Consider the following 10048-nt stretch of genomic DNA (forward strand, 5'->3'; position numbering starts at 1 on the left):
AGGATATGTTATCTCCTCCAATGGGATTAACTGCCTCTGAAAAGCTGACAGAGGGTCAGCTATGGGCTAGTTTCTGTAGTGCATTTGATAGCACAGAACAACAATAATTCATATGCATTGTGTTTCATTCATATCCATCATGTATTATACGGTTTTATACTATTTCATATACTCACTCATATACATCATGTTTTGTATAATTCATTACTGTCATCTATGTCTCTCTCACAATCTATTTAAATCTACTGCTTCAGTTAAAAAAAATATTTAGATGACTAAAATGAGTTCTAGTCCGACAAAAAATAATATTTTGATTCCAAATTTAACATTACTTTCTTGGCTCAAAGTGTCATAATCCAAAATTACGTTTTGTATTTTGTACTTTGTATTTTACATTGTAATAGTGTTGTTGGAAAATCCCTCTGGACCATTCCACAGCTGACCATGGTCAAGAGAGTGGCCATCATTGGTGCCGGGGTCAGTGGTCTGGCCTCTATCAGAACCTGTTTGGAAGAGGGACTGGAGCCCATCTGCTTTGAGAGAAGTGATCATGTTGGGGGCCTGTGGAAATTCTCGGTGAGTGGACATTTTTGCAGAAAAGAGAGAAATAGGTGGGATGCAAACAAGAGCAGACTATTGCAACAAGAGCTTCCAAACCAGCTGTTATGACATTGTCATCTCCCTTAGGTTTGGAATCCAAGAAGCATAATGTCAAGTTGATGTTGTTATTGATTGCCTTTGAGTCGAGCATGACTCATAGTGATCCTATGTGCAAAAGGCCTGAAGCCCCTCCACAACTATCAACATTTATCAAAGTTCATAGAGTTTCTGGAAGCATGTTTTTTTAGGAAGTGGATGCCACTTCCTAATGTCAAGAGCAGGTTGAAAAGTATGTTATTTTCAAGTCAGAAGTAAACCAGGTAACAGGCTCGCTTTAAAAATCTAAGCTCATATACAGAACACATCCCTGATAAATTTATAAAAATTAATAAAATCATTCCTTCTAAGTCAAAGAGCCATGCCCCAAAATTAAAATGTTATGATTTGATATTTAATTCTAGAGAGAGGAAAAATCATCTATTAAAATACATTTTCTTAGAAGGACATGATTTACTCATTTTAAAAAATGACTTCTAAAAAAAAAATTACTTCTTCAGTCTTCTGTGGAAGTTACCAAATCTCTGCTGATTCCCATCACGCCTCAACTTACTTGACAGTTATCAGATGTACCTAAATAAGGACAATCTGATTTAAAATGTGTAACCTTCTTTTGCTTGTATGTATTTGTAATAGAGACCACATCAGTAGATTTGTATATGTGTACCCATGGAATAATTTCCCGTGTGAATTGACAACCACATGAGTGGGGTTTAGGGTCCACTTTGTGTCTCCAAACCCATCAGTGTCCCAACCTTAAGACCATCTGACTCTCCCTACCACATTCTATTTTTCTTAATCAGATAAACCTATTCTATACACAGAAATTCAGAAAGATCAGTAACATGCTTCTAAGTGACTGTTTCTTTCTTACTGCAAAATCAGTATTATGCCATGTACCTCAATGAACAAAATTTTAGGCCTGAATTGGCACTGAAATCAAGAAGTTTGGGAATGATAGAATGTGTGATTAATGTATTTTGCATGTGGGATGAGCATGAATTTTTGGGGGCCAGAAGGACTGCGGTAGATTGAATAAAGACCATTGGCCTAGTGGTAAGGAGTTGTGCGGCCAACCTGAAGGCATGTGGTTTGAATCTCCCAGCTGCTCTGAGAGAGAAAGATAGGTAATCTCTAATCTCCTTCCATCATATGATTTGTTGTCTCTAAAAGTCCACCAGAAAGTCAGCTGTGGGTCAGTTCTAACTCAGTGGTACTTAACAACAACTAAGTTATCAGGGGGCTCTCTGGTGGCATAATTCATAGACAGCTACACAGCGAGCACAAAAGTAGTGCCTCTCAGGCAGTTCAGACCCACTGGGAGAGACAAGAAATGGATTCTTCCCTAGAGCATCCAGAGGAAGCACAACCCACCAAATTCTTGCTCTCATTGACTTCCACTGACTCCCAACTCTTGGTCTTCAGAACTCTGAAGAAATTAATTTGTTGTTTTAAGTCACCAAGTTAGTGGTAGTTTGTAATAGGATCTTTGGGAAGTTAATTATTCAGTTTCCTATTTTATAGTTTGAATCCACCATCTGCTCCAGGGGAGAAAGCTGGGCCATCTCCCATGGAATTGATGCCCTCTGAAAACCTGTTGTAGGAGTCAGTTCCAACTTGACAGCTCACAGCAACTATTTCACTACCATGAAAGGAGACTCTTAAATGTGGTTGTGAATTGCCAAATCTCTCAAAAATCTATAAAACAAAATCATTTTCTGGAACCAGTGTCAACTCTGAGTTCTGTAATCCCTCATCAGAAATTTCTAGTGTTCAGCTCTCTCAATTAGGAAATAGCAATTATACACAGTGATTCTGTTATTTCATCAGAGGAAGACCAATGAATGTGGAAAAGATGGGTGTAGCTGCTGTAATTGTTTTATTTCTTTTTTAAATGAGGGAAATGTTTTTCTTTGACACACCTTTTGGTGTTTCCTTGGCTCTTTAAACCTGAAAATGGTATTTTTAAAAATCTGATAGCTCTTTACTTGATTTTACATTTTGTGAGGTTTATGGTAACTTTGGCCAAATAGTAGCTTAGCTACCATTGCTTCCTGTGTTTTGGTCTGTCATTAAACAGTTCCCTACAAGGGCCTTCTCCCTCATATCTTCTGCAGATATGAGATGGTGGCTCCCAAGATGGAAATTTTGGGAAATTTCTGTTTCTATAAAAATTTTTCATAAACAGTGTTGAATAACACCAAGCATTGAAAACTAGAAAACCTCACAGTTCTATTCTTTAATTAGTCTATACTTTTTTAATTCTTTAGTCTGGTTTCTTCCAACATAAAATGGAAGTTACCTTTGTCTTTTAATCACCTTCCCAAGTGAATAAAATTATCTCTTTCATAAATCTATCATTCACTTTGTTTCATGCAGTCAGATTTGGAAACTGTCAGGCTGAGTTTGTGTGAGAAATAAAACCAGTGAGCGTGTTGTCCATCTTTACTCCCGTCACAATTCAGTTTCTCAGGAAAGACTTTGACCTGCCGTTTTGGTCTTGTTTCTGTCCATGTTTCAGATATGCCAGAACAATGAAAAATGCCTCTGAGGTTCTCTCTGCTTCCCCAGTATAAAAATAGTCCTGGGTTTATCATTTAACCAATATATATGGGTGGGAAAGGACAGCAGCTATTTCCCCCAAAGAAAATCTGAAATGCTGCTTAAGAAAGAGTTTAATGAATGCTAGGTGGTCTTAAGTGGAAAAATGCCCATTTAAAAGTTTTTATATCTCCTTTAGGTACTCTTTTCCTTTTTTACTATTCAGTTTGATATTGTGTGCCTTTGAGTCAGAACTGACCCATAGTTGACCTTCTAGTGGGTTTTCAGAGTGTATAAATAGAATGGGAGGAGACTGCCCTTGTTTCTCCTGAGGAGCAACTGGTGGTTTCAAACTGTGTGCCTTCCACAGGAGCAATGATTTTGCAAATTACAACCTAACCTGGGAGGTACTGAAGGGCATTATGCTGAGTGGACTAATTCAATCCCATAAGGACAAACACTGTATAACACCATTATTGTAGAACGAGTATGAGGATCCACGGGGGACAGGCTGGGGGGCAGGGCACGCGTGTGGTGCTAATCATAGGGTTGCACAATTCAGTGGGTGGGGGGGATGAAGGAAATGGAAAGGATCATTTGTGGAAAACAATGTAGTCAAACAAGCCAACTGTGTGCCTCTGGGACCGAGAGCAGGTTCTTACCACTAAGCCATTACAAAATAGTACTTGTTACTATTTTCTGTTCTCTGACTTTATTCTCCCTTTGTTCACCTGAGTCTCTGATTACTTTGCTATTACCTGGCAGAAAATCTGCAAAAGCCTTTAAAGCTTTGCAAAAACCACAGCATACCTGCAATTATATTAAGTAATCAAACAGTGTTAATAATGCTTTAGGAATGCATTTACTGATATGGAAAAAGTTTCCTTTTTATGTGAAAAATTCATTTACATGTGGTTACAGAATAACTAAAATATTAATAGAAAAGTTATCTTTGAAAAAAAAAGTTATCTTTGAAGAAAAGTATTACAGTGGATTGATATTGTCTTCTTCCTGTTTGCCTGTGCTTTCTAATTTTTGACAGTTTACATGTATTACTTGCATAAGAAAGAAAAGTTCAGTAAATTGTTCTATAAAGTTGAGCATGTCTAGGCCTGTTGTATTACACTTAATTGTTTTGTTTTAAAAAATACTATTTCACAGCCATGAAACTACATGTTAAATATGTTTAATACTAGTTCTCTTGACGAACCAGAATTAATCTCTGCTTCAATTTTGACAGCTCAGTGGTAGAATCCTCATCCTCATGAAGGAGGATCTGGTTCAAATTCCAGCCAATGCATCTCATGCACACCTACTTCTCATCTGTCGGGAGATTATGTGTTGGGTGTTGTCACTGCTAGTCAAAATGCTGCATCTCCAGGGGTTCAATTTCACAAGCTGATCCTCTGGAGAAAGACAGGTAGTCTCATTTGGTTAAGATTTACAGCCTCAGAAACCCAATGGAAAGTCGTCATAAGTTGGAATGACTCAATGACAGTGAATTTCATTTTGATTTGGATGATACTGAAGAAATTACAGAATATAACAACAGCCTTTATTAAACATGCACAAATATGTTTATGAAATATCCAAATATGCAAACTTTTTGTTTTAATTCATAGTCTGAGAAGTATGTCTCCTGTCTTAATCTATTCTTTGAGAATGTGAAAAACATGATCTCTAATGGTTGATGTGCAGACTTCATACATTCTAATAACTTTATTTCATCATCCTCTATTATTAACCATTGAGATGAATACATTTCTCCCAATTGCCCAAGTATCAGCCTATCAATATTACTGTAGTTATTATTCCTACTCAAACATAAGTGTGTCTATATTTCCTTCAAAAATAATATTTTATAAAAAGTGTTATTTTGTGAGTTCACATTCCTTTGAAGTTATATATCTTTTCAAAAATTTATCTTCTCACTTTACTGAACTTCCTTATGAATAAAGGCTAATTCAAAGAAATTCTATTTGGAAAAGGCTAGTGACATACTAGGTTAAGTTTCTGACTACTAACCAAAAGTCAACAGTTTAAACACATCAGCAACTCTACAGGAGAAAAATGGGGCAATCTCCCCCTATTAAGATGCACAGCCTTAAAATTCTTCTGAAAAGTAAAAATGAAGGAGGAGGCAAAGCACTCTCTGGTCTCAAAACATACTACACAGCTGTAATAACCAAAACAGCTTGATGTTCATACAATGACAGACAGAGAACAACAGAATAGCATTGAGAACCTAGAAACCAACCCATCTATCTACAGTCAATTGATATTTGACAAAGAAATAAGACCAAGAAAATGGAGAAATTAGAACCTCTTCAACAAATGGTGTGGGGGAAACTGGACATCTATCTGCAGAAACAGGATCCATATCTCACACCATATACAAAAAATCGACTCCAAGTAGATCAGAGACTTGGGGGTAAAATTAAAAACTATAAGGAGTATAAGAGAAAATGGAATCAAACTTAGAGGATCTAGCTTATGGCATAAATAGGCTTGCAAATACAGCCAGAAATGAGCAACCAAGAGAGGATGCAAGTAATGACTAATGGTATCTTCTAAAAATCAAGTTCCTGTGTGCATTAAAAAAAAAATCTATACGGTGAAAAGAAAGCCAACTGACTCGGGAAAAACATTTGGAAATGCCATCTCAGACAAGGATCTCATGCCTAAAGTTTTTAGAGCCTTCAAAAGAAAAAAAAGGCTGATAACCCAATATAACAAAATGGGTAAAAGTATGAAAAGAGTCTTAATTAAATAGAAGACATTCCAATTGCCAACAGACACACGACGAAATGCTCAAAATCATTATCAGAGAGATACAAACAAAACAAAAATGAGATACCATCTCCCTTTAGTAACAAAGTTTAGTGGAACAGAAAGCAATAAATGTTAAAGAGGAATATACTACTAATACAATACTGCTAAGAATACACCTTAATGAAATCAGAACTGAGATACGAACAGAGATGTGCATACCTATGTTCATAGCAGCATTATTCACAACAGCAAGGAAACAGAAACAGCCCAAATGTTCATCAGCATATGAATGGATTTAGAAATTGTGGTACATCCACACAATGGAATACAATGCAGCACTAAGGAGCAATGAGGTTATAAAATACATGGAAGAGTCTAGAGAGCATTGTGTTGAATGAAAATAACTAAGGACAAATATTGCATAAGACTATTGTAAAAATAGGAGGATAACTGAACTGGGGTGTATAAATGTTCAAAGCAGAATGGGAAAGCAGGAAGACGGAGGACAAAGGTGGAGGGAAATTATTAGCTTGGATAGCAGATGTTAGTAGGCAAATAGGGCAGGGGAAGGAATAGGAAAGATTCAATGGGGGCTTGAAAAGATGGGGTAATGATAGGCAGGGATCATTAGTAATTAGTTATATAAACTACAATGTATATGAATGATTGTATAAAGCACACTGTACATGAATGAAACACAATTCAAATTAAAGATTGTATAAACCACAATTTATACACATTAGTTTAAAAGCGACATATGATTGGGTATTATGGTTATGACAAGAGTCCAGAGTGAAGGTTGCATAGTGGAGTGTACTCGGCGATGGGTGGGATTGTATACCAATGAAAGAAGTCTTTCTTTTACTTTTCAAGAAAAAGAGCGAACTGAGGGGGAGAGGTAGGAAGGGAGAAAAATGCAACAACAAATGAATGGAGATCCAAGATCTATGTAAACGTCCATTAAAATAAAAAAAATCAAGGATAAAGAAAAGCAGGGGAAAAAATTCTATAGTAAAAACATTTTTCCAGATTCCTCAAAAAAAAAAACCAAAACCAAAACAACCCACATATACAGCTGTGGAAATCTGAAGAAGGGTGGCCACGAGTCGGAATTGACTCAGTGAAAGTGAGTGTGATTATTGGTTTTATTTGGAGCTGGAACTAAGCTTAAATATTCTGAAAAAAAATCCAAACCTTTTTCTCCTTGCAATTATACAGGACCATCCAGAGGATGGGAGGGCTAGCATTTACCGATCGGTTTTCACCAACTCTTCCAAAGAGATGATGTGCTTTCCAGACTTCCCTTATCCTGATGACTTCCCTAACTTTATGCACAACAGCAAGCTCCAGGAATATATCACTGCATTTGCCAAAGAAAAGAACCTTCTGAAATACATACAATTTAAGGTAGGTTTACCAATAAATTTGCCTTTGATACAACTGTGAGGACATTTATACTTATTGCTAGATTCTCATTTCTCCCTTTCAGTATCCTTTTCTTATTTGTCAACATTTTTGACATTGTGGCCATGTAGACTTTTTAGACCATAATACTATTAACTTAGAAATCACTTATTAAAAAAACAAAGAAATCACTTATAAAGAAATAAATACCAAATATCCCTTTTGATCCATTATGGATCAAAGATGAAATTACAATGTAAATTTTATAGTATTTAGAATTGAATGATAATTTGTAAGGAGTTGTGCTGTCAACTCAAAGAGAGGCAGTTCAAATGTCCCAGCTGCTCCAGGGGGGAAAGATAGGCTATCTCCCCCAGTGTGATTTCCAGCCACTGAAAATTCACTGATGGCCCTGGATGGGGTCAGATCTAACTTGATGGAACTTAACTACAACAACATATCAAAAGAAATAAATATCACCAGAATTACCTTACATCAACAAAATGCTTGCTTTTGGTCAGCTCATAACTATTCATTTTGCTATGATACTTCATAAGTAATGAAGATGTTATATTTATATGTTGTTGTTGTTGTTGTTGTTGTGTGCCATCGAGTTGCTTACGACTCATAGCGACCCTATGTACAAGAGCCCTAAATGCCGTTCTATCCTATGCCAACCTAGCCATCTCAAACACATTCATTCCCACCACTCCACTCACAGAATCGGTCCATCTCATTGAGGGTCTTCCTCTCCTGTGCCGTCCCTCCACTCTCCCAAGCACTCTCCAAGGACCAGTCCCTCCTTGCAACATGCCCAAAGTATGTCAGACAAAGATACAGAATCCTTGACTCCAAGAAGCATTCAGGCTTCACCTTTTCCAGGACAAACCTGTTTATTCTAGCAGTCCATGGTATATTCAACACTCTTCTCCAGAACCACTGCTCAAAGGTATCAATTCTCTATTCACTGTCTAACTCTGATGCATCAAATGTAGTTGTGAAGACTATACCCCCGGATCAGGTGTACCTTAGTCTCCAGTCTGATGTCATTGCTCTTCAAGTACTCTTGCATGGTCCCTCACAGCTGACTTTTCCCAATGCAGTTCATCTGATTTCCTGGCTGCTGTTACCAAGAGTATTGGCTGTGGAGCCAAGTAAACTAAAACTGTTAACTATCTCATTCTCTTCACCATCCATACTGATGCTGCCAATTGGCCCAGTGATGAGAATCTTTGTTTTCTTGATGTTGAGCTTCAATCCATATTGAAGGCTGCAGTCCTTGACTTTCTGCAGCAAGTGTTTCAGGTTCTCCTCAGTTTCAGCAAGCAGAGTTGTGTCATCTGCATAATGCAGGTTGTTGATGACTCTTCCACCAATCCTGATGCCACCTTCCTCCTTGTACAGCCCAGAATCTCGGGTTCTGCATACAGATTAAAAAGGTATGGAGACAAAATACATCCCTGACAGACCCCCTTCTTGATTTTGAACCACATAGTGTCTATCTCCTTTCTCTGTTCTGATGACTGCCTCTTGGTCCAAGTATAGGTTTCCCATTGGCACAATCAAATGTTCTGGGATTCCCATTCTTCTCAGAGTCAGCCACAGCTTCTTGTGATCCACATAGTCAAAAGCCTTGGCATATGAAGCACAGGTACACATTCTTCTGGTATCCTTTGCTTTCTGCCAAGATCCATCTAACATTAACTATAATATCCCTAGTACCACTATCTCTTCTAAATCCAGCCTGCACATCTGGCAGTTCTCTGTTGACATATTGTTCCAAACGTTTTTGGATAATTTTCAGCAGAAGCTTGCTTGTGATAGATAGTTATGATATTGTTTGATAATTTCCACACTCTGCTGGGTCACCTTTCTTTCGAATGGGAACAAACATCGATCTTTTCTAATCAGTTGGCCAGATTTCTTGGTCCAACTTAGTAAGCACATCTAGGGCAGTGTCTGTTGAAATATGTCAGTTGGTATGCCGTCAACTTCTGGAGCCTTATTTTATGCCAATTCCTTCAGAGCAATTTGAACTTCCTCCTTCGTCACCATAAGCTCTTGCTCATATGTTATTTCATGAAATTTTTCTGTGTCAGTCAATTCCTTCTGATACAGTGACTCTGTGTACGCCTTCCATCTTCTCTTGATACTTCGTGGATCATTTAACATTTTACCCAAAGTATCCTTAAGTATTGCCAGCTGTGGCTTGAATTTGTTTTTCAACTCCTTCAGCTTGAGAAATGCTGAGCGAGTTCTGCCTTTTTGATTTTCTGATTCTAACTCTCTGCACATTTCATTATAGCATCTTGCTTTGTCGTCCTGAGCTGCCTTTTGAAATTTTCTGTTTAGCTCTTTGATATCTTGGTTTCTTCCTTTAGCTTTGGCTTCTCAGCACTATAATGCAATACTAAGAGTCTTATCTGACATCCATTTTGGTCTTTTCTTTTTTATATTTATATACATATTACTCCAGAGATGAAAAGACAAGGAAAAATGGGGTTGCCTTTATAGTAAAAAAGTAATTTCTAGATCCATCTTGAAGTACAACATTGTGAGTGACAGGATTATATCCATACGCTTACAAGGAAGCCCAGTGAATACCACTATCATTCAGATATATGCACCAACAACCAGAGCCAAAGAAAAAGAAATAGATGATTTCTACCAACTT

General features: G+C 37.4%; 1 protein-coding gene across 1 annotated transcript in view; it reads left to right on the top strand.

Moving 5' to 3' along the window:
* The first annotated feature begins 444 nt into the window (after positions 1 to 444).
* FMO3 (flavin containing monooxygenase 3) overlaps positions 445 to 10048 on the top strand; it is a 26094-nt gene continuing 16490 nt past the window's right edge. Inside the window, exons 1-2 of the mRNA XM_006887421.1 lie at positions 445 to 576; positions 7189 to 7377. Of these exons, the coding sequence (XP_006887483.1) occupies positions 445 to 576; positions 7189 to 7377 (321 nt within the window). The remainder of the gene's footprint in view (positions 577 to 7188; positions 7378 to 10048) is intronic.

The sequence above is a fragment of the Elephantulus edwardii genome, unplaced genomic scaffold (genome assembly GCF_000299155.1).
Source record: "Elephantulus edwardii isolate Elephantulus edwardi_28Jun2011 unplaced genomic scaffold, EleEdw1.0 scaffold00057, whole genome shotgun sequence".
In the NCBI taxonomy this organism is placed as follows: Eukaryota; Metazoa; Chordata; class Mammalia; order Macroscelidea; family Macroscelididae; genus Elephantulus; species Elephantulus edwardii.